Source organism: Cetorhinus maximus, chromosome 5 (assembly GCF_964194155.1).
Source record: "Cetorhinus maximus chromosome 5, sCetMax3.hap1.1, whole genome shotgun sequence".
Taxonomy (NCBI): Eukaryota; Metazoa; Chordata; class Chondrichthyes; order Lamniformes; family Cetorhinidae; genus Cetorhinus; species Cetorhinus maximus.
Genome location: NC_135883.1, coordinates 130460188 through 130485419, shown reverse-complemented (window position 1 = coordinate 130485419; position 25232 = coordinate 130460188). Strand labels below are relative to the sequence as shown.

Sequence of the window (25232 nt, the reverse complement as noted above, 5' to 3'; positions counted from 1 at the left end):
TCCAACCCCCCCCCCCCGCCCATCTGCTAAGACCAGAACCCAGCACCCAATATTTGAGAGTAGCTTAGAGTTCACGACAGCTACAGGTCATGACAGAGGTAGGGATTTGTTGCAGAGGTTTTCTTGGAGTAGGTGTGGAATTCTGGATTACTATTTAAAATAAGTATCAGTGATTGTATTTTTAAATAAAGCACAGTGGGAAATTATTTTTCACTGTTGCTTAATTATGATTGTCAGAACACTGTGCGGTGCCAGATCCCAATATTTTCAATATCCATCCCAGACCTCCCTTTGTCTTTCCTCCCCCACCCTTTGCAGGGACAGGAGCATAATCTTGTAAGATCAGCTCTTAAAGTATTCTTGGGTAAGCGTCAGAGTGCTGTGCAGCTGTAGTGCAGGAATTCTGTTGCTGCCTTTGGAGGGTTGAAATTAATATAAATGTCAAGAACTAGAATGACAATTTGCTGCACCAAAGCTTGTCCTTCCAGTTTTCTTACACTCCCTGCTTCATAATCAACTACCTGTTGAATACCCTTTAGGTTGATGCTGCTTGTCAGATTTTCCAGACATTTATCAACCTCTGTATGAATAAAATCCTCCTAATATCAGATCAAAATTTATTTTTCACTAGTTTATGCTTATGACCCCTGGTCTTAGCATCCTTGCTTGTTTTAAAGTAATATTGAGGATTTACCTTATCTAAGCTATTTGATGTTTTAAAACCTTCACCACCTTTAACAATTGTTTTTACCAACAGTAGAGATTGAATTTTTTGAAAAGGTTTTATAAGCACAAAATGACTAGAGCTCCAACGTACAGGCTGGAATGTGAGGAAATAATGTAATCCTGTTTTGTCACCTCTGTATGTTACAGATTAATCAAGGTTGCCCTAAAGTCTGGTGCCCATTAACTACAACCTTATTGCTCATCTCTTACCAGGCAAACAGTTTAAAGATTAAGTCCTATTCACTTTCAGTGAGTAGTTGATGAAGTAGTAAGGCACTCAACTACACCCCTGCGGCATTTGGGTATCTACTTCAATGTCTCCAGCTGGTAATTTTAAACATTAAAGAGTTGCTCCAGAGCAACAGAACCTAGGTTCACTCTTGCATTTTAGTTGTACTGTCCAGGAAAGGTCCTCTCCTACTTCCCCTATGGAGAGATGGGGATGGAGAAGGAAGACGAAAGGAATGCTTCTCTTGGCTTGTTCTCGTGCATCTTAAATTTGTCATTTGAGCAGTACAGTCAACATCCAGGAATGGGCCAAGCCCTGCTCATTTCAATGACAGAAATATAGAGGTGAATGTTTTCCATCCCTGACACCCTTTGGTCAAAGCCAAAGGGGGCTCCTTTATATTCTCTGAGAGGAAATATCACAGCAGATTTCTATCGTTGGCATTAAATAATCACCTGGGCAGAGTGCACAGTGGAAATTCGGGCAAGGAGAATCATTGGCTGTAACAGAGGCTGCCTGATTTTCCTTCCATTTAAATTAATGGGCATAATTCAGACAGCTTCCCTTACAGGTTTGCAAGCCTCCCTGGCATGGAGATTATTAATGGCCAGGTAAAAAAGTGAAAAATGTGTTTGATAATTATTATGAAAGAGAACTTTATGTTAACGCTGTTCTTGACCTCACCTTCAAGGCAGTAACGTTTAATTTGAAATGACTTGCAATTTTTCGCTGAATTGTCTCCAAAAAATGTTATAACATTTTCCAGTTTGAAGTGTCCCTTTCCTTAAAGACTTGATTATTTTAGTGTTATTAAGGCTACAGGTAAAATAGTATAAATAAATAAGTAGTACCCTTAACTTCAAAAACATCCCAAGCAGTTCATAGAAGCACAGTCAGACAAAAATCAACACTAGGGTAATGGAGATATTGGGGAAGGGTGACTAAAACTTTGGTTAAAGAGGTGGGTTTTAAGGAGTGTGTTAAATGAGGAGAAGAAGAAAAAAGAACAAAAGTGTAGGGAGGAAATTCCAGAGTTTGGGATCTTATCAACTAAAAGCTTGTCCACCAATGATGTGCCAAAAATACAAATAACAGTACCTTTAACGTGGGAATGAACCTTCCTATGTCCAGAAACCTATGTCCTGCAGGCGGGCGGGCGGGCACGCGCCCGACCCGTCCAGCTTCGAAATAGCGCAAGCTGACGTCGGGTGAGTGTCCCAGTGTCATCACACACTTGCAAGCTATCTCGCTCGACAGGTGCACGTGGCAGTCAGACAATTAAGTCCATTAAGGTGGCAATTGAAAGTGATTTTTCGCGGCCCATCCACTTTTACGGTTGGGCCAATTGGCTAGGCGGCCTTTACATTTTTGCTCCAACCTTGATCCAGGTGGGACGAAATCTCTGTGGGGAAATAAAATAAATAGAGATATCTGGGGACTTTTTTTTAATGAGGTATGCTTTCAGGTGCTTGATTGTGCTGCATTGACATACTTTGAGGCATTTTCGTTGTTTTGTTTATTCTGTGGAGGTTTGCAGCTCCCTGAGGCAGCTGTCTGCCTTCAGGGAACTCACTGGAAGAGTTCGCCAGCACCCGCAGTGATGTCGGCGCCTGCCCCTACTGGCTGTGCTGAGCCTTTCTCAACACGTGTTTCACGCTGGCTGGCCATCTGGCCATTAATTGGCCAGCCAGCATGAAATCGCAGTTGGGGGCTGATTGCGGTCGGGGGCCCATTTCCCTTCTGCTCCCGGACCCGCCAATCGCGCACACCCAACGAGCGAAAATTTCAGACCTACATTTCTAGGTAAGGTGGCCTTGAATTTTACATCACAATGTAATCAAAATTTTCTTTAATATCTATCATCCTGCTCCAACATATGTTTTACAATAAAAGGTGACAGAATCAGAAACATTTAGTTTATTCAGTCATGCGGATCCACATTTGGATCATTTCCGCCTACCTTTGTGCTCAGCTCAACCGTATCTTTCCACCCTGTTAAATTAGGTATTGCCTGCTCATTTTTTAAATAGTACTATTAAATGGACATTCACACTGCAATGTGATGTTTCCTAATTTATAATTTTAATACCCTGATTGCATTGTTTTTGAGTGGCTCAAAATTTGCCAAAATTCAGAATATTTAGTCAGAAAATTCACTATATTTAGTTTCTGAACCACTAAAAGATGCTCACTCATCCTGTCCACTGTAGCCAGTTTTGAATGTACTGTAGCTGAGTCACTGAATGTACTTCAGTGAGTTATTGAATGTTTCAAAGTGAGCATCTTGTGAGATAACGTGCATTGATATATATTCTTGTTAATACATTTTCCCTTTTACATATCTGGAGCATATATGCATTCAACAAAAAAATGGTAGATGTTTCAGCTGAGGCCAAAACTAATCCTAATTACTGATATTGTTTTATTGATTCAAAACATGAGCAGCATCAATATGGTAATAAAAAGAGTATAGAATTATATGTTCCTGCAACAGCACAAATATGCATTATTAACTGTACACTTCCTTATGTAATTAATTCACCTTACTGGAGCTTTAACTGCCCATATAACAAAGACAGCAATATCATGTATGTTTAAAATAATTTTAATATACCCAGTGTTACCCATTATTTTGTTTGTATTAGTAACTACTCTAGAGTTCAAAATCATAAAATGTGATAGTAGCCCTGTTCTGACCCCAGCTAATCTAAAAATGACCCGCTGCGCAGCTCCAAGCTTGGTATAAGTCATTTGCTGCACAGATTGAGATTTTCATTCAAGAAGGTACAGAAGAAAATGGAAGTCGCTGCGGGAACAGGAGGCCTTCTTGTGTCAGCATGAAGCATAGTTTCCTTATTCACTCCATTCTGTTGCAGACTTCAAGAACAGTAGCTGGGTTACAGCCAGTGTTCATCATAGGATTGTCAATCACTGTCCTTAACATTTGTGAGAGTAGATGTCTTTATTCAAAGACAGCTGGGCAAACCAGAGATACAGACTGGTGGTAAGCAATTTGCTTGGACTGCACAAAACAAACAAGGGCAGGACACAGAAGCCAGCCCTTCACATAGGAATATAATAGGTTATGGCGACCTTTTGCTACTCCATTCAATTCCATTCTCTATTACACAAAAAGCTTCAGTCCCTGTTGTCAATTTACTTTAATTAGTGGCGTGATGCAGATAAGAAAATGAACCTCACTTATGTTCCAGCTATAACTATGGACTAGAACTTAAGTATTAGTTCTTAAAATGACTAGGAAGTAAATAAAGTCTACCATTTGTGAAAAGGCAAAAGGAATACATCCCTACCAATAGCATAGCCAAGATATGGCTTTCTCTCAAGACTGATGAGACTTGAAAGAGTCAGAAGTTCCTTAGTAAATAAAGTCCAGTGCACTCTGAAGAGTCTTAAAAAGAAACAGGTCCCAAAGAAAGAGATCAGAGTATAAATAAACCTCCAAAGGGTTCAAAGTAAATATGACACTACATTCCAAGACTAGAATGTCTAAACATTTCAAAAGCTGCAGAAGACTGTACAGATCATGCATTTGTTAACAGTTAAATATTCTGAATTAAAGTTTTGTTTTAGTTTTCTCCAATTTTAAGCAGAGCTTTCTAAGAAATCAATAAAATAGTCTTTAAATGTTCATTATTTTGTTCCCAGCTTTCTCTCCTTTTCTACCCTCTTTTCTTTTAGGCTTTGATACGAGTCACTAATTCCTTCAGGAACCCACCCAAATGCCCATTGTACCTGCATGAGCATTGGCATCACAAGCCAGCCCAAATCTGTTCTAATCCAACATTGCAATATTGTGTGTCTCCCCCATCTCACTGCAGCACCATCAACCATGTTATCCATGCTTTTGTCAATTTTAGACTCTGCCACTTCAACATTATCTTTGTCCATCCACCACATTCCATAAATTCCATCTTATTCTTAATATCCTCTGCTCTCCCAGCACCAATTTACAATGTCTGCCTGACCGCTGTTGCAATGAATTTAAAATCCTCATCTTCAAATTCCTGCATGGCTCACCACCCCCAGTTTTAAGTTCTCTTTGGTCCTCCAACTCTGACCTTCAGTCCTCCTTTCTGCCCTGAACCTACACCTCTTAAGTGGCAAGTTATGGGCCTCAGTTGGGTTGAGGGTGGGCAGGCTACGCTAGGCCTCGCCCACCCCAACCTGTAAAATTGCAGACAGGTCAGGGGTGGGCGATGGGAAAGCCACCTGGAGAATTTTACGGGTCCCCACCTGCTGGTGGCGACTTAAGGGCTGCTTCCCGCCCTGACTGCAAATTTTAGGCCAGAGGGAGGAGGTCAGCGACTGGGGGGAAGCTTGACATGTCACCCTGCTCAGGCATCAGGCAAGATGGGTTTTGGCGGGGGGGGGGGGGGGGCGTTGTCAGGTGTCTCCTCTGGCCACCTTTCCAGATTAGATGCCCCTCCGAAAATCTGTCCCTCCCCCCCACCCCCCCTGCTGCCATCAACAATTTGTGTATGTGTCCCCCCTTCCTCCCAGATACTCCAGGCCTGCCTGGCCTTGCCAACAGCAACCCCATCTCAACCCTTCGACCAATGAGAATAATTTCTTTCTCTCACCCACTCTCTCTCTCTCCCTATTCTGCCTAGACTTAGGTGTTCATGATTTTGAACACCTCTACCAAATTTCCTCTCAATTCTTCTCTGAGGAGAACAAATCCAATGTTCTCCAGTTTATCCAAACAACTGAAACCCTTATCCCTGGAATCATTCTTGTAATTTTTTTCTGCACCCTCTCTCAAGCTTTCACATCCTACCTAAAATGTGGTGCCGTGAGTTAGACACACTACTCCAGTTGAGGCCAAACCAATGTTTTATAAAGGTTCATCATAACATCCTCGTTATTATATTCTAGGAAATTAGAAATTGGCGACCCATTTCACTGTTGAATGTGGACTATAAGATTCTGTCCAAGGTCATCGCCAACCGGGTCAAATCCGCTCTGGAATTGGTGATTCACCCTGACCAGACCTGCTCTGTGCCAGGCAGGAAGATCTCTGACAGCCTGGCGCTGCTCAGGGATACGATTGCCTATGTACAGGACAGGGGTGTGGATACCTGCCTCATCAGCTTGGATCAGGAGAAGGCCTTTGACAGAATATCGCACACCTACATGGGGGATGTGCTCTCCAAAATGGGGTTTGGGGAGGGAATTCGAAATTGGATCCAACTGCTCTACACTAACATCAGTAGCGCAGTCTCAATCAATGGGTGGGAAACAGATAGCTTTCCGATTAAATCTGGAGTCAGGCAGGGCTGTCCTCTCTCGCCTGTCCTTTTCGTGTGCTGCATAGAACCCTTTGCCGAGTCCATCAGGAAGGATCCGGGCATAAGAGGAGTGACGATCCCAGGCAGTGGAGGCACTCAGGTAAAAGCCTCCCTGTACATGGACGACGTCGCCGTCTTCTGCTCGGATCCGCTGTCGGTGCGCAGACTGATGCACGTCTGCGACCAGTTCGAACTGGCCTCGGGAGCCAAGGTAAATCGTGGGAAGAGCGAGGCCATGTTCTTTGGGAACTGGGCTGACCGATCCTTTGTCCCCTTCACTGTCAGGGCTGACGGCCTGAAGGTGCTGGGGATATGGTTCGGAGGGACCGGGGCATGCGTTAGAAACTGGAAGGAGCGAGTGGCTATGGTGAAAAGGAAACTGGGCATGTGGGAGCGACGCTCCCTCTCCATTGCGGGTAAGAACCTGGTCATCAGGTGTGAGGTACTCTCGCTGTTGCTGTACGTGGCGCAGGTCTGGCCCATTCCACACTCCTGCGCGATGGCGATCACTCGAGCCATCTTCCGCTTTATCTGGAGGTCGAAAATGGATCGTGTCTGCAGGGACGCGATGTACAAGCCTCTAGATAAAGGGGGAAAAAACGTGCCCAACATCGCCCTCATACTGATGGCCACCTTTGTGTGTGGCTGCATCAAGCGGTGCGTAGACCCTCAGTACGCAAACACCAAGTGTCACTACGTGCTGAGGTTCTACCTGTCCCCGGTGTTGCGAAGGATGGGTCTGGCCACGCTGCCGCGGAACGCTCCAAGTAGTTGGACCGTGCCGTACCACCTGTCCCTGGTGGAAAAATTTATGCAGAAAAACACCTTTGACCACAAGTCCATCAGGCAGTGGTCAGCACGTAACGTCCTAGAGGCCCTGAGGGATAAGGAGAGGGTGGACCCTGTGGGATGGTTCCCCGAGCAGACTGTCAAAGTCATTTGGCAGAATGCCTCATCGCCAGAACTTTCCAACAAGCACCAAGACGTAGCTTGGCTGGTGGTGAGAAAGGCCCTCCCCGTCAGATCCTTCCTACACGCCAGGAGTCTCACCCCCTCTGCACGATGCCCTCGAGGTGGCTGTGGTGGGGAAGAGACCGTTGTTCACCTCCTTGTGGATTGTGCCTTTGCAAAGAAAGTCTGGAGAGAGATGCAGTGGTTGCTGTCGAGGTTCATCCCGAGCAGTTCTGTGACACAGGACTCTGTGCTCTACGGGCTGTTCCCAGGGACACACACCGAGACAAACATCGACTGCAGCTGGAGGATCATCAACTCGGTGAAAGACGCGCTTTGGTCTGCCCGAAACTTGTTGGTTTTCCAGCACAAAGAGTTGTCCCCGACCGATTGTTGCGGACTGGCACAATCCAAAGTCCAGGACTACGTGCTGAGGGACGCACTAAAGCTTGGGGCAGCTGCCGCCAAGGCGCAATGGGGAAGGGTCGCTGTCTAAGACCTTTCTACCACAGCGCACCGAGAGACTGGGAACTGTTTAGAGCCCCTCGGGCTGTACAGATCAAAATGAAAGGCTGTAAATGACTGTAATATTGTTTGTACTGATGCACCTGGTGATACATTTTGTAAAAGTTTAACCTGGATTGTACCCTTGTAATGTTGTTTTTGAAATGGTTTTGAATGTGATTGAAGATTTTTTATGAATAAAGTATATTTTTACAAAAAAAAAAAAAAAAAATATTCTATGCCTCTATTTATAAAGCCCACGATCCTGTGTGTCTTTTTAACCACTTTTTCAACCTGCCCTGCGACCATCAACAATTTGTGCGTACGTACCCGCAGGTCTCTCTATTCCTGCACCCACTGCAAATGAGATTCGTTAGCAATCAACTGTGGGAACCCTGACTAATTCTTTTCCCTCTCCCCATCAATCTAAGGCAACTGAAGTCAATTGTAGCACCTTTAACTATCAACCTGCCGAAATTAAATAGCTCTGCATAGACTAATAATCCATTCTGGGGACTTCTGATGTTTGTTTCCTTGGGCAATTAGTTTGCCCACTTGGTCGTAGAGGAGCTCTGCATATGGCTTTTAACAACAACATGAATAAACTTTTCAGCACCATATTTCTGGATAAGGCATTCAAATATGACAATATCCTAACTTGAAAATGCATGGATCAGAACAAGGTTGTGCTTTATGACAGGTGAAAAGTTGAACTCGATTTGTATTATCTGATGTGAAATAGTAAATTAGATTGCACTTGTAGAAATCAGAACATTCTTTGCCTTTACAAAGTACCTCATAATCTTTTTAACTGTCAAAAATTGAAATGTCATTGATAACTAATTGGACCTCAGATCTTGGATCAGACCTAACTGCTGTGTATGAAATATAATCACACTCTACCAGTACTAAAAGAAGGGCCTCTCCAATATATGGTGCCATTGTTAGCTTCCCCATGTTCAGTCAGGACCCGTTGAAAAGCTGTCCCCAAATCAAGTAAGCATCTGCCCTCCCTTTGCTCATTTGCTTTACTTTGCATGTGGTGTGCAAATTGCTGTAGCAACCATTGATGTGCTTCTTCTGATGGACTGCTGTCAAGCCCAAAGCTGAGGTTGTTCCAACAGTTACAGAATTTCAGTAAATCTTCTGCATTTTGGCTTCCCTCCCTTGCATTCAACTTTAAAAAGTTACTTTTAATTTTAGAAAGCCGCTCCCAAAAAATGAATTAGAACTAGCATCAGGGGGGCAGTTTTCAACAGGGCCTATCAAAGTTTTGAAGTTATCACTTTTGCTCTTTTCAGAGTTTTGTTTGATGCATCCATGTTATTTTTAGTGGATATTAGAAACAACAGGGAAGGAAGGTAGACAACTATTTACAAAGAAAAGGGAGGCGGGGAAGCATTCTTAATAAGGCACAAGATTAGTACATGGGTAAGAGAGGATCTTAGATCGAAAGATCAAGATGTGGGGTGGAATCTTCCCAGATTTGCACTAAGTGCAGCAGCGGGCGGGAAAAAGAACATTTTACCCGCTGGCCGCAATGGCAACCTTTCACATCGTATGGCCCCCAATCCTGCCTCATTAATCATGCATTCCCAGGTTACACACCGTTTCACTGTCGGGCGGCCTCCGATTCACCCTCCGCATAGTCACCTTGCCGTTTCCTCACGCCAGACACCATATTTAAAGTGCGGCCGCACGCACACCCCTCGGTGCTTCCCACCCAGGGCTGCTGCACAGAAGACATGACCACAAAAGGCAAGAAGACTGCAGCTCCCCGATTCAGTGAAGCATCATTGAAATGCCTTCTGGACACTTTTGGAGCTCACCGTGATGTCCTCTACCCCCTCTCTGGCCGCAGGAGGCCCATCAGTGTCACCACTGTGGCGTGGGAGGCAGTGGCAGAGGTGATCACTGCCAACACTGCACAGAAGAGGTTCACCATCCAGCGCAGAAAAAGGATAAATGATCTCATCCGTGCAGCCAGGATAAGGCAACCATCTCATCGCTCTAAGTTCTCACACTCACAAGCCCATCACACATTCACTAGCATCTCACTCACTGCCAGCTCAAGGGACATCACCACTTTCTCTCACACACACCCTCACATCTCCATCTGGCCTCATCTCCTCTGGAGACTGCTTCCTCAGTCTTCACCTTCTTAAGGTCACTTGCACACATCAACACACCCTGGATAAGCCCTTCCCCAGTCATGTCCTAGCCCTGCAGCCTCTTCCCTTGCCTGAGGGCACTTATTCTCCCTTCCACATGGGATCGGGCTATTTTGGATTTAGTGTGTTATGACAAAGGGCTAATTAATAACCTTGCTGCAAAGGAGCCTTTGGAAAATAGTGACCCTAACATGATAGAATTTTGCACTAAGTTTGAATGTGATATGTTCATTCTGAAACTAGGGCCTTAAATCTGAAGAAAGGAAATTATGAAGGTCTGAGGGGCAAGCTGACTATGCTGGACTGGGAAAATACACTAAAATATTTGAGAATAGACAGGCAATGGCTAGTATTTAAAGAAATACTACACAGTCGGCAACAGATATACATTCCTCTAAGACACAAATACCCAAAGGGAAAGGTAAATCAACCATGATTTAGTTAATGATATCATTACATTAAAGGAAATAGCTTATATGGATGCCATAAAAAGTGGTAAGTCTGAGGATTGGGAGCAATTTAGAACTCAGCAAAGGAGGACCAAGAAACTGATTAAGAAAGGAAAAACAGAATATGAATGCAAACTAGTGAGGAACATAAAGGTGGACTGTAGAAGCTTCTTTAGGTACGTGAAAAGGAAAAGATTAGCTAGGGCAAATGTGGGCTCGTTACAGGTGGGCACAGGAGAATTTATAGTGGAAAACAGGCAAACGATGGAGAAAGTAAACAGTTACTTTGCATCAGTCTTCACAGAAGAAAATTACAGAAAATATCCCAGAAATGCTAGACAACCAAGGGATTTGTGAAACTAAAATAAATTAACATTAGCAAAGAGGTAGTATTTGAAAAGTTAACTGGATTGAAGGCTGATAAATCCCCTGGACTTCATCCACTCCATCCCAGATTGTTGAAGGAGGTGACTAAAGAGATAGTGGATACATCGAGGTTATCTTTCAAAATTCTCTAAATTTTGGAACGGTTTCTGCGAACTGGAAAGTAGCAAATACAACCCCACTATTTAAGAAGGGAGGAAGAGGGAGAATGGAGAACTACAGACCTGTTAGTTTGATGTCAGTGATAAGGAAAATGTTAGAATCTATTATTAAGGATGTGATAATTGGACATTTAGAAAGGAATGGTAAAATTGGGCAGAGTCAACATGGATTTATGAAAGGAAAATCATGTTTGACAAACTTGGAACCAGTGTGTATTTGGATTTTCAGCAGGCTTTTGATAACTCCCATGCAGGAGGTTAGCAAATAAAATTAGAGCGCATGGGATTGGGAGAACCACACTAGCACAGATTGAGAATCGGTTATCCGACAGAAAGCAGAGAGTATGAAATAAAATGATCATTCCCATGGTTTTAAGGCTGTTACTAGTGGGGTACCGCAAGGAACTGTGCTAGGTCCACAGCGTTCACAATCAATATGAATGATTTGGATGTGGGGTCCAATTGTAATATTTTCAAATTTGCTGATGATACCTAAGTAGTTGGGAATGTAAGTTGTAAGGCGGATGCAAGAAGGCTTCAGGAGGACTTGGTCCCCTTATCTAAACAAGGATATATTTGCCATAGAAGGAGTGTAACGGAAGTTCACCAGATTAATCCCTGAGATGGCGGGATCGTTTTATGAGGAGAGATTGAGAAGACTGGGTCTGTATTCCCTAGAGTTTCGAAGAATGAAGGTGACCTCATTGAAATTTGCAATATTCTTACAGGGTGTAATAGGGTGGATGTAGATAGATGTTTCCCCTGGCTGGTGAGCCTCAAACCAGGGGGGCATAATCTAAGGATAAGGGATAAGCCATTTAAGACAGATGAGGAGGAATTTCTTGGTGAATCTTTTGGAACTCGCTACCCCAGAGGGCTGTAGAAGCTCAATCATTGAGCATATTCAAGACAGAAATCGATCTATGGGATGTGGAGATACTGCAGGAAAGTGGCTTTGAGGTAGATGATCAGCCGCGATCAAATTGAATGGCAGAGCAGGCTCGGCAGATCGAATGGCCTACTCCTGTTCCTATGTTCCTAAGTGTGTTACCAGCTGGATAAATAAACTAATCCATTGGCTTAATTTATGTAATAAAAAAGACCTTCAAGAAAAAGTCAGAATTTTGATCGGCAAATGCTAACGAATGAAAATGCGTACATTTTAACAGCATCCACAAGGCCATTAAGTCTTTTTTTTTTGCTTAATCATTTGAAGTGAATGTTTAAATGCATTTAAAAATGATCTGTAAAGCAAGTACTGTGTCGAAAAACATGAAAGGATTTGGCTGATGAGAATATTTTCTGGATGTTTTATTGTGGAACAGTAGTTCTTGTTGAGAAACATCTCAACATCGTTATGTTTATGAACAGTCATATCTATATTAAATTTCATAGTTTTTTAAATTTAAGATAAATGTGGAATACATCAGACTGTAAAACCACGATTATAACCTAGAATTTCTTCAACCACCTTGGTTTACTTTCATTATTTGATCCAGTGTGCCTTTTCTTATTTGTTCATTTGACCTCTATACTGTTGACATTTGTACCAGCTAAGTCTTAAAAATCTAATCTCATATTTGTTTTCATTTTTCCCAGAATGCTACAGAATATGCAGACCTTCCAGTGCGCCACAACGAAGACCAGCTGAATAGTGATCTGGCTAAGCATCTTCCCATTGAAGTAAACCCACATACATTTGACAATGCACACACTAAAGCCCACCTGCTGCTCCAAGCACATTTTAGCCAAGCTGCCTTGCCGTGCCCTGATTATGCCACAGATACGAAATCTGTGCTGGACCAGGCCATTCGAATCTGTCAGGTATGAAAAGACTGAATATCGCCAGACTATTCAAAATGACATTCCTAGCGAGAGAAAAAAAAATTTGCAAACCAGAGTTAGTTCAGATTTCTTTAACAAATGTTTAGGGTATTGTTCTGGTTCATGAAGTTTGAAGGTGCTGTGTATTTTTACACATTTGCATTTTTCTATGCGATGAAAATAAGTTTGACCAATTTGTCCTGTTAGCTAAATAGGTATTTCTATGACCAACACATGTTTATTTTGTTGCGAAGCATATAAAAGCAAGAATGTTAAATTTGGTTTACTGCCTGGTTGCTTTGCTTTAAGCAAAGATAGCAAAGAGCTTAAAGCATCTGGATGTTAGAAATGGTGAAGGTGCATTTACCCAGACAAATAGGTGACTGAACTGTCGGACTTTCTAGAGAACTCGCAAAGCAGGATGTAGTTCTTTTGTGTTCCAGAAAGGATGCCACGTATGTGCTCTTTCAATTAAAGTTAGATAAATGGAGCAAGCAACTATCAGCCATTGATTAAGAGAGTGAACGTGTGCTAAGAGGATGCTGTCTTTCAGTGCTGTAAGTTTAACATATGCTGTTTATTGGGTGATGCTGATGCAGCATGCATGTTGAAACGAGGATTCTGCAACAGTTCCTCACCTAATGTCACTGTGTAATCGGGATCTATCTTGTAGAACAACTATATGTGTGCAAGTTAAAAAGGAGCGAGCTACTTACTTCTATTTTGTGCATTGAATTTTTGCATTACGAATTTAGTGGTAGTAGCAAGATAGCTCCAACTACAACTTATGCCTTTAATGAAAATTGACCCAAGAAGAAAGATGTTAGAAGGGGAGACCAAAAGTAAGATAGAAAAGATGAGTTTCGAAAATAACCACTTGCCTTTATATAGTGCCTTTAACATTGAAAAATTAACCTAGACACTACACGAAGGCATAAAGAAAAAGAGAGAGGAGATCAGGAGGGATAATTTAAAATTTTGTTGAAGAGGTGCCTTTTAAAGCAGGGCTTGTCCAAAGTAAGGCCCACCGGCCCCCCTTCTATGCGGTCCCCTGGGACAGTTTTCAAAATTCAGGTCAAACAGGTGAGTTTCAATGGAAGATTCTGGATGGAGCTGCTCCTCAATCAGAGGCCATTCTCTCCTGTGTTTACTGCTGATAGGCTCACTAGTGGGAGTGAGTGTGGGAGTAATTGACTGTGTGTGTGTGTGTGTGTGAGTGAAGTGAGAGAGACTGAGTGAGTGGTTGAGGGGAGTGCGAAAGACTGAGTGAGTGTGTTGGGGGGAGTGCGAAAGACTGAGTGAGTGTGTGGTGGGGTAGGAGTACGAGAGACTGAGCGAGTGTGTGGGGCAGGAGAGGGGGGAATGTGAGTCTGCCTTACGCCCAGTCTCAGGTTTCTCACTCACTCTCGCCAACACACACCAACACATACAAACGCACCCACTCACAGTGGGTGATGGTGAGAACCCTGACACTGGGAGTGAGCCAGACACACACACACACACACACACACACTGACCCTCTAACATTGTCTTAAAGCCAGGTGAAAGTATTGGGTTTTATAAGATTGTAAAATAACACTGTATATTTATAATGAAGCTTGTTTTGTAAATACAATGCATCATTGTTATCTGTGCAATATATAATACACTAGTTGTTAAAGTGGTTATGATGGTAAGAACCTTTGAACACTGTTGTAAAGAAAACTTTACTATGGCAAAGCTTTCTTTATTCCAGGCGGTAAATATGATGACCTTTGACCCAGAAGCAATACAGTAAGGACAATTTACAATTTCTTTCAAAGGTCTGTGGAATCAATAATTGTTTTTAAGAATGTTTGAAAAGGACTCTTAAGAGTTGGCACCAATTAAAAAGGGACCAATTATACTTTTTGGATAATAACTACTGGTCCATGAGATCTGGCGACCCTTAATTTGGCAGCAGTATCAACAGGAAGGAAGTTGAGAAAGAGGCTGTGTAGCTGGCAGTTACAATGGAGAGCTGCAGACACAAAGAACAGCTACAAGCAGAGGAGCTGGAGGGCGAAGGCAAACAGCACACAAATGTAGACATAAAGAGAAAGCAGACAGGGACATTGAGAGGAATACAGAGAATTTTTATGAGGAGAAAAAGCAAATCACTCTCAGGAAGAGGTCAGTTTTTTAGAAAAGCAGACAGGAGCTCTTGGAGGCAGTATGGGTTCCAATATGGGCAATATGGGTTTGGGTTCTGCCAGGGCCACACAGCTCCTGACGTCATGACAGCCTTGGTTCAAACGTGGATAAAAGAGCTGAAATCCAGAAGTGAGGTGACCTCTCCACCTCCCGCAGACCCAGGCTAGCAGCTTTGCCCTTTAGGACTCAGCCAGTTCAGTCTGTAGTGTTGCTACCGAGCCACTATACGTGATTGGCATTGACGTCCCCCACCCAGAGTCCATTCTGCACCCTTTTCACCCTCAGTGCTTCCTCCAAATAGCGTTCAACATAGACCGTAAGACGTTGGAGCAGGAGTAGGCCATTTGACCCATCGAGTCTGCTCTGCCATTCAATGAGATCATGGCTGATCTGATAATCCTCAACTCCACTTTCCTGCCTTTTCCCCATAACACTTGATCCTATTTTGGCACTAGCCCCCTGATGTTAGTAAGGAGGACTTTGTAGTGTCATAAGGGCTGAGTTTGCTGTTGTCATTTCTGTTGCCTAGGTCAGTGCTGGTTTCATTCCTTATTGGCTTTGCAGTGGTTTGATGCAACTGAGTGGCTTGCTAGGCCATTTCAGAGGACATTTAAGAGTCAACTACATTGCAGTGGATCTGGAGTCATGTAAGAATGGCAGATTTCCTTCCCTAAAGGACATTAGCGAACCCGATGGGTTTTTACAACAATCTGCAATGGTTTCATGGTCATGGTTATCATTAGACTTTTAATTCCCGATTTTTATTGATTGAATTCAAATTCCACCATCTGCTGTGGTGGGATTCGAACCCATGTTCCCGGAGCTGTCCCCTGGGTCTCTCAATTACTCGTCCTGTGACAATCCCACTATGCCACTACCTCCCCCTAATGGAAATCATACCGGTGAAATCCGAGGGTGAAATTTACTTTGGTTCAGATTCATATTAAAGTAAAAGTTACAAAAAGTGAAATCCTGTTGGTAATCTTTTCATTTGAGGGCCGTTTAGTAAATTTGATTATTTCGGTTTACGATTTCCCCCAAGGGGATTGCAACACATGCTCAAAGGCTCCAGGGTCAGAGGAACAGAAAGTTACAGGGAGGTTTCAATGCGGGACAGAGCCGAGCCCTGGAGAGATTTTAACATAAGGAACAAATTTAAGTTTGAGGTTTTGAGGTACTGGGCTGCAGTTGACAGAGGTAAAGGTAATGAACATCAGGATGCGATGATTGTAGCAGTGTTTTAGGTGAACAAAGTGTAGGAGGGTGGAGTGTGAGAGAATAACAAAGGCATGGAAGAAGAATTCCATAGTTGGTGAACTGAGACAGAGATGGAAACAGTCAATGTTACAGACATGGTAATGGGTGGTCTTTGCGATTGTGATGTGCATCCCACTCATAACTTGGTTTTATATATGTTTGATCACTCATGGCATTGTTTATCTAGAGCCAAGAGCAATTACAGCCCCCAGGTGACATGGAGCTAAAGGGCTTGAAATAATTGGACTAGGGTGTATACATGTAATTCAGTTGCCATTTTAAATTCATACATTGTTTTTACATTTCCATCGAAAATTTACAAAATGACCATTTATAAAAGAAACAACCTATTTGGAACCGTATTTACACAATCCTGCCAGTGGTGGCAATGCAACACTTCCATATACAAGAAGATATAATTACAGCACGTTGGAGCATTGTAAATATGAGCCATTTGAATTTATAATGGAAAATATTGAGAAAAAAGTATAGATAGGGCTGGAGTAGGATGGGGGTGTTGGGAAGGGAGAAAGGAAAAAGGAAATGAGAAAGCAGGAGGGAGGGCAAAATGTGTGGAGGAGACAGGAGGAGAGAGATTAAAGAGTGGAGAACGGGCACAGGAAGAGATGCTCTTCAGTGGACTGCATCTTTGCCTGTGAAATTCTCAGCGCAAAAGGTTAAAATAACATTGATGACCAGAAAATTCAGCCAGGGAGGGACAAGTTTGAGGATGGGGGGTTAGAAAAGAAATTGTGGTGTGGGACACTCAACCAAATTGTAAAGACAATGTCACATTTCAGTAAATGTCCAAGCATGAAGGATGAAAGAGACGTAGCCAGAAAAGAATGGATTCAAAATATAAATTACAGCCACTGACTTTACTACATGGCGCAAGTTATGACATATCAACATGCCTTCTGTAGTAAAGAAATTCTAAAAATATAAATGAAGAATCTCACTTAATGAAATAATATTACAACAGTATTCAAGAGGCAACATGTTAGATGGCACTTTTTCTTTAAAAGCATTGCATGATACAAAAGCAAAATACTGCAGATGTTAGAAACCTGAAATACAAACTAAAAATGCTGGAAATGCTTTTTTAAATTCCTTCATGGGATTTGGGCATTGCTGGAAAGGCCAAAATTTGCAGCCAATCCCAAATTGCCCTTCAGAAGGTGGTGGTGAGCCACCTTGAACTGCTGCAGACCATCTGATGCAGGCAGGCCCACAGTGCTGTTAGGAAGGGAGTTCCGGGATTTTGACCCATCGACAGTGAAAGAACGGTGATATAGTTCCCGGTCAGGATGGTGAGTGGATTGGAGGGGAACTTGCAGGTGATGGTGTTCCCATGCATCTGCTGCCCTTGCCCTTCTAGGTGGTAGAGGTCACAGGTTTGGAAGATGCTGTCGAAGGAGTCTTGGTGAGTTGCTGCAGTACACCTAGATGGTCAGGCAGCATTGGTGGAGAGAGAAACAAAGTTAACATTTCAGGTTAATGACTTTTCATCAGAATGATAATTTGTCAGAATTTCACCATGTTGGAGGTTGTAATTGCATACCCAATTTCTAGCATTGTGTGCTACAGCTCATTATACATCAACTTGCTGTGTGAACTGAATAACTTTTCAACTTTCCAATATCTCAAAACTAAAAATGAATTTAATTTATACTTACTACCAAAAGAAAACTTGATTTGAAAAATTTAATACAAGATAATGAAGCCTCGAGAAAATGGATAATCCTGAGGAAGGCCTGAGGAATATTGTAAACATGGGTTCTAACACACAAACCCACTTCTCTCACTGAACCCTTCAAAGCTCAAATGGCTCAGCATTTTGGCAGAATAGCTATTATTAATGTTAAATGGAAATGATCTCTTTGCTGGCCGAAGGAGTTTGTCAATGAATGTGACCGTTCCAGTTAGTTGTCCCCTGAAGATTGCTCATTGCTTATGAATCACAAAAGGCTAATATGCAAGTACAGCAAGTAATTAGGAAAGCAAATAGAATGTTATCATTTATTGCAAGGGGAATTAAATACATAAGTAGGAAGGTTATGCTTCAGCTGTGCAGAGCACTAGTGAGACCACATTTGAAGTACTGTGTACAGTATTGGTCACCTGATTTAAGGAAGGATGTAAATGAGTTGAAAGCAGTTCAAAGAAGGTTTACCAGACTAATACCTGAATGGCCTTATGAGGAAAGGCTTGACAGACTAGGTTTGTATCCGTTGAAGTTTAGAAGAGTAAGAGGCGACTTGATTGAAACCTGTAAGATCCTGAGGAGCCTTGACTGGGTGGATGTGGAGAGGATGTTTTCTCTTGTGGAAAAATCTAGAACTAGGGGTCACTGTTTAAAATAAGGGGTTGCCCATTTAAAACAGAGATGAGGCAAAAAATTTTCACTCAGAGGGCCATGAGCCTTTGGAACTCCCTTCCTGAAAAGGTGGTAGAAGCAGAGTCTTTGAATATTTTTAAGGCAGAGGTTTATTAGATTCTTGGTAAGCAAGGGGGTGATAAGTAATCGGGGGTAGGTGGGATGCAGATATGAGGATACTATCAGATCAGCCATGATCTTATTAAATGGTGGAGCAGGTTCAAGGGCTAAATGGCCTACCCCTGCTCCTTGTTCATATGTTCATTGTTCACAGCTCCACCACCTTGCATAAATGAGCAATACCAATGCCAAAACATCCAGTGGTGAACTGTTATGTCCTTTTCCTTCTTAAGCCTTCTTAGGTGACATGGATTTAACTCCTCACGAATTGCTACTAGCAGTATGGAAATATAAGTTGAAAACTTAAATAAAACACAAGCAAAAATCAATTTTGCCCACTCACGATGGCAGCAGGTGAGGACTAGATTTGTGGCTAGAGCCCCAATTATTATTTTTATGCTGCTGATGAATACTGCTGATGAAAATCATTTTAATAATGAATGCCTCCAGAACATATGGCACAGAATTAAGTAGGTGGGAAAAATGGGAATCAGTTTAGTTTACTTTGTGTTCCCCTCAAAAAAAAGTACTGGTGGTGATTATAGGTGGCGCACATTCAGAAATGGGATTAATTTGGGGGATTCTACATCAAATGAATCGTTTCAGCGTGCAAGAACATAAAAGTCAGTGCATGTATAGAACATCTTCCCCATTTTATAATACCTTCAAATCTTCTTGTTGCATTAATAACTGATGGGAATGATACATAATTTTCCTTTTGAATCTGTTACACTGTGGAACATTGAATGCTGAGCTGTGTTACTGTAGGAATTGGCATTATAGAAACTAAGGAAGAGGTGTATTTTGGAAACAGAGAAAAGGGTAAAGGTGTAGAATACTTAGCATAATTTACAGCCAGCTGCAGTGACATGGAAACCAACTACCTCATAAAAGATGTGTGTGCAGGGCTTTCTTAACTGCTGTCCAGGGAATCGCCTTGTTTATCACGCCACAGAAAAACTGAAGTGCAAGCTTACGTATCTGCTACTAATTGTCCATGCATGTCCCATGCTTATAAATGTCTCTTTTCTGTCAGACTGTGGAAATCAAGCTACTGTTGATTCATGTGGCCTTTAACTCACTTCCCATCATCCTCTATTCCTACAAAATCATTTGACTTTCCTAACTGTTCACCTTCATTTTTCTAGCACTTTTGCTTCAGACATTTATACGTGTGCATAATATTTATTTCCTTGCACTACTTATTCCCAGAGTCTGAACAAATTGCTATTGTAAAAATGCATATACAAGTCTCACAATTTGAAGTTGGCCAGATTAGTTTTTCAGATGCTTGAAATTACTTAATTGAACATTTATCAGAAGAACTAAATACAGATAAACACTAGAGATTTTAGTTGAGAAATATTTGCAGAAAGCTAGATGCCCCATTAGAAGGAGTAGGAACGTATGTCCTGTAATCTAATATTTGATAATGATTATAACATTGATCTCCTGGTATTATACTCCTGCCAGTTACTTAAGTATATGCATTTACGACAAGACAAGCCACAAGTCTGATGAAAATAATCTTTAGTTCTGCCAGACTGGAGAGAGGGCTCTGATATTCTCTGCTGGCCCCAGACTTATCAAGAGCATCTTCAGCACCCAGATCCTGTCGTGTATCATCTTGGTCGGTGACCATAGCTAACACAGTTCTGAAGAAGTCATACGGATTCGAAACGTTAACTCTGTCTTTCTCTCCACAGATGCTATCAGACCTGCTGAGTTTCTCCAGCACTTTTTGTTGTTGTTGTTGTATCACAGAATGCATTTGCTTAGTGGTAAAAGATCCCCAGATGTATTACAGAAACTGAAAATGCTAAAGATACTCAGCATATCTGGCAGAAACTGCAGAGAGATACGGATTTTTAATATTTCAGATCGATGACCCTTTTGTCAGAGCTGGGAATATTTCATTTTTAAGCAAGGCAGGGAAAAGGGGATGGGAGAAAAGTACAAAAAGAAAGTCTGTGATAGGGTGGAGGGCAGGAGAGTTTAAATGACAAAAAAGGATGACGGTACAAGGCAAAAGGTAGCTGGGCAAGTAAATATACAGAAGAAAGATCCAGAGTAGGTGTTAACTGGGAAAGCAGGATCATCACTAACAACTGCTGTCCAAAAACAGAAACCCCCCCCGCAAAAAAAAAAATTTTGAGGGCAGAGGTTATGATCTGAAATTGTTGAACTTAATGTTCAAAGTGGAAGACCATGAAGTGCCTGGTCAAAAGATACAATGTTGTTCGCTTGCATTGAGCCTCATTAGAACGATGTAGGAGGCTGAGAGACACGCTTTGGTTGCCTGTCATTTTAATTCTTGCACCACTCCCACTCGGACTTTGGTTTCCTACCCACCACCCACAACCACCCCACCCAACACCACCCCCCTCCCAACCACCTTGTTTGGAAGCGGTTACATCTCTATATCCTCTCAGTTCTGACAAAGTTGGGATGGGGGCGGGGGAATCAAACAATCAGAAGGGGAGCCAAGCAGAAGCTGAGCTCAGCAGGAGTGCTCCTCCAGGTTCCACATAGAGGTAAGTATAAAACAAAGATTATATATTTATATTTTTGATGCAGCCACCAGCAGTCTCTCTAAGAGCCCTTGATTAGACTTCAAGTCACTGAAGAAGCAGGTGAAGATGGTTTGGCCTGGGACACTACCCTGAGGAACTCCTGCAGCAGTGTTCTGGGGCTAAGATGGTTGGCCTCCAACAAACACAACCATCTTCTTTTGTGCAATGTATGACTATAACCAATAGGGCTGCCCCCACTAATTCTCATTGACTTCAATTTTGCTAGGTCTCCTTGATGCCACAGATGATCAAATGCTACCTTACTGTCAAGGGCAGTCACTCTCAGTTCACCCCTTGAATTTAGCTCTTTTGTCCATGTTTGCACCAAGGCTATAGTGAGGGTTGGAGCCGATTGGTCCCTGGTGGAACCCAAACTCTCACAGGTGAGCAGATTATTGCTGAGCAAGTGCCACTTGATAGCACTGTCAACAATGCCTCCCATCACTTTGCTGATGATTAAGAATAGACCAGATTAGACATGAACATACAAATTAGAAGCAGGAGTAGGCCACTCGACCCCTCGAGCATGCTCCAACATTCAATAAGATCAAGGCTGATCTGAATGTAACCTCAACCCCACATTCCTGCCTACCCCCGATAACCTTTCACCCCCTTGTTAATCAAGAATCTATCTAGTTCTGCCTTAAATATATTCAAATGCTCTGCTGCACCACCTTTTGAGGAAGAGAGTTCCAAAGACTCACAACCTTCAGAGCAAAAATTTCTCCTCATCTCTGTCTTAAATGAGCAACCCCTTATTTTTAAACAGTGACCCCTAGTTCTAGATTCTCCCACAAGAGGAAACATCCTTTCCACATCCACCTGTCAAGACCCCTCAGGATCTTAAAGGTTTCAATTAAGCTGCCTCTTACTCTTCTAAATTCCAGTGGATACAAGTCTAAGCTGCCCAGCCTTTCCTCATAGGACAACCTGCCCATTCCTGGTAATAGTCTAGTAAACCTTCTCTGAACTGCTAATGCGTTTACATCTTTCTTTAAATAAGGAGACCAGTTCTGTACACAATACTACTGTTGTAATCAATTCCCCTCACAATAAATGCAAACATTCTATTAGCTTTCCTAATTACCTGCTGTACCTGCATACTAAGCTTTTGTGATTCACGCACTAGGACACCCAGATCCCTCTGAATCTCAGAGCTCTGCAATCTCTCACCATTTAGATATTAATCTTCCTTTTTATTCTTCCTGTAAAAATGAACGACTTCACATTTGCCCACATTATACTTTATTAGCCAGATCTTTGCCCATTCACTTAACCTATCTATGTCACTTTGTAGCCTCCTTACATCCTCTTCTCAATTTACTTTCCTACCAATCTTTGTGTTGTCAGTAAATTTAGCCACCATTCCTTCGGTCCCTTCATCCAAGTCATTTATATAAATTATAAAAAACTGAGGCCCCAGCACTGATCCCTGTGGCACACCACTCATCACATCCTGCCAACCAGAAAAAGACCCATTTATGCCAAATCTCTGATTCCTGTTAGCTAGCCAACCTTCTATCCATGCCAATATGTTACCCCCTACATCATGAGCATTTATTTTTTGCAATAACCTTTGACGTGGCACTTTATCAAATACCTTCTGGAAATTTAAGTATAGTACATCCACCGATTCCCCTTTATCCACAGCACATGTGACTCCTTCAAAGAACTCCAATAAATTGGTTAAGCATAGTTCCCCTTTTACAAAACCATGTTGACTCTGCCTGATTGCCTTGGATTTTTCTAAGTGCCCTGCTATAACATCTTCAATAATAGCTTCTAACATTTTCCCTATGACAGATGTTAGGCTAACTGGCCTATAGTTTAAAAGCAAAAAACTGCAGATGCTGGAAATCCAAAACAAAAACAGGAACAGAAATACCTGGAAAAACTCAGCAGGTCTGGCAGCATCGGCGGAGGAGAGCACAGTTGACGTTTTGAGTCCTCATGACCCTTCAACAGAACTAAGTAAAAATAGGAGAGGGGTGAAATATAAGCTGGTTTTGACCAGCTTATATTTCACCCCTTTCCTATTTTTACTTAGTTCTGTTGAAGGGTCATGAGGACTCAAAACGTCAACTGTGCTCTCCTCCGCCGATGCTGCCAGACCTGCTGAGTTTTTCCAGGTATTTCTGTTCCTGTTTTTGTTTTGGCCTATAGTTTCCTGCTTTCTCTCTCCCTCCCTTTTTGAATAAAGGAGTTATATTTGCTATTTTTCAATCTAATGGAACCTTCCCAAATCTAAGGAAGTTTGAAAAATTAAAACCAGTGCATCAACTATCTCACTAGCCACTTCTTTCTTAACCTTAAGGTGAAGCCCATCTGGACCTGGGGAATTTATCAACCCGCAACCCCAACAATTTGTTCAGTACCACTTCCCTGGTGATTTTAATTTTCCCAAATTCCTCCCTCCCTTCCATTTACAGCTATTTCTGGGATGTTACATATATCCTCAACAGTGAAGACCGAAGCAAAATACCTGTTTATTTTTCCTGCTTCTTGTGAACAGGCCTCCTGGGCAATTTTCCACATTGTTGGGTAGATGCCAGTGTCGTAGCTGTACTGGGACAGCTTGGCTCAAAACATGGCTAGTAATGGAGCACAAGTCTTCAGTATTATAGCTGGGATTTTGTCAGGGCCCAAAGTCTTTGCTGCATCCAGAACCTTCAGCCATTTCTTGATATTACATGGAGTGAATTAAATTTGCTTAAGACTGGCATCTGTGGTACTGGGGACCTCAGGAGGAGGCAGAGATGGATTATCCATTAGGCATTTCTAGGTGAAGATAGCTGCAAAAGCCTTGTCTTTCGCACCAACATGCTGGGCTGGCCCATCATTGAGGATGGGGATGTTTGTGGAGCCTCATCATCTGGTTAATTGTTTAATTGTCTACCACCATTCACGACTGGATATAGCAGGACTGAAGAGCTTTGACCTATTTCTTTGGTTATGGGATTGCTTAGCTCTGCCTAACACGTGCTGTTTCCACTGTTTAGATTGTATATAGTCCCGTGTTGTAACTTTACCCGAATAGCATCTCATTTTTAGGTACGACTGGTGCTCCTGGCATGTTTGCCTGCACCTCCCATTGAATTAAAATTGATCCACTGGCTTGATGGCAGTGGTAGAGTGAGGGATATGCCCGGCCATGAGGTTACAGATTGTGGTTGATACAATTCTGCTGCTGACGATGGCCCACAGTGCCTCATGGATGTCCAGTTTTGAGCTGCAAGATTTGTTCTGAATCTATATCTTTTAACATAATGATACTACCATACAACGCGATGGAAGGTAACCTCAGTATAAAGACGGGATTTTGTCTCCAACAAGAGTGTGTGGTGTTCCCTCCTACCAGTATTGCCATGGGCAAATGCACCTGCATCAGGTAAATTGGTGAGGCGAGGGCAAGGAGGTTTTTCCCTCTTGTTGGCTGCCCCACCTCCTGCCACAGGCCCAGTCTGGCAGATACATTCTTCAGGATTTGGCTATCTTATGCAGTAGTGATGCTACCAAGCCACTCTTTGTGATCAACATTGAAGTCACCAACCCAGAGTGCATTCTGTGCCCTTGCTACCTTCAGTGTTTCTTTGAAGTGTTGTTCATCATGTAGGAATACTGATTCATCTACTAAGGGAGGGATGCAGGCCATAAGATCATAAGAAATAGGATCAGGTTTAGCCATTTGGCCCAACAAGCCTGCTCTACCATTCAATAAGATCATGGCCGATCCGACTGTGGTCTTAATTTCACTTTCCTGCCTGACCCCATAACCCTTGATTCCCTTGTCGATTGAAAATCTGTCTTACTCAGACTTTAATATATTCAATGACCTAGCCTCCACTGCTCTCGGTGGAAGAGAATTGCAAAGACTAATGATCCTCTGAGAGAAGAAATTTCTCCTCATCTCTGTCTTAAATGGGAAACCCCTTATTTTGATATTCTGCTCCCTAGTTCTGGATTCCCCCAAGAAAGTAAACATCCTCCCAGCTTCTACCCTGTCAAGCCCCCTCAGAATCTTAAAT

General features: G+C 42.5%; 1 protein-coding gene across 1 annotated transcript in view; it reads left to right on the top strand.

The window, feature by feature from the left end:
* The window catches only part of ascc3 (activating signal cointegrator 1 complex subunit 3), a 634438-nt gene that overhangs the window by 543173 nt on the left and 66033 nt on the right, over positions 1 to 25232 (top strand). The window contains exon 37 of the mRNA XM_078542487.1: positions 12484 to 12708. Coding sequence (XP_078398613.1) covers positions 12484 to 12708 — 225 coding nt within the window. The remainder of the gene's footprint in view (positions 1 to 12483; positions 12709 to 25232) is intronic.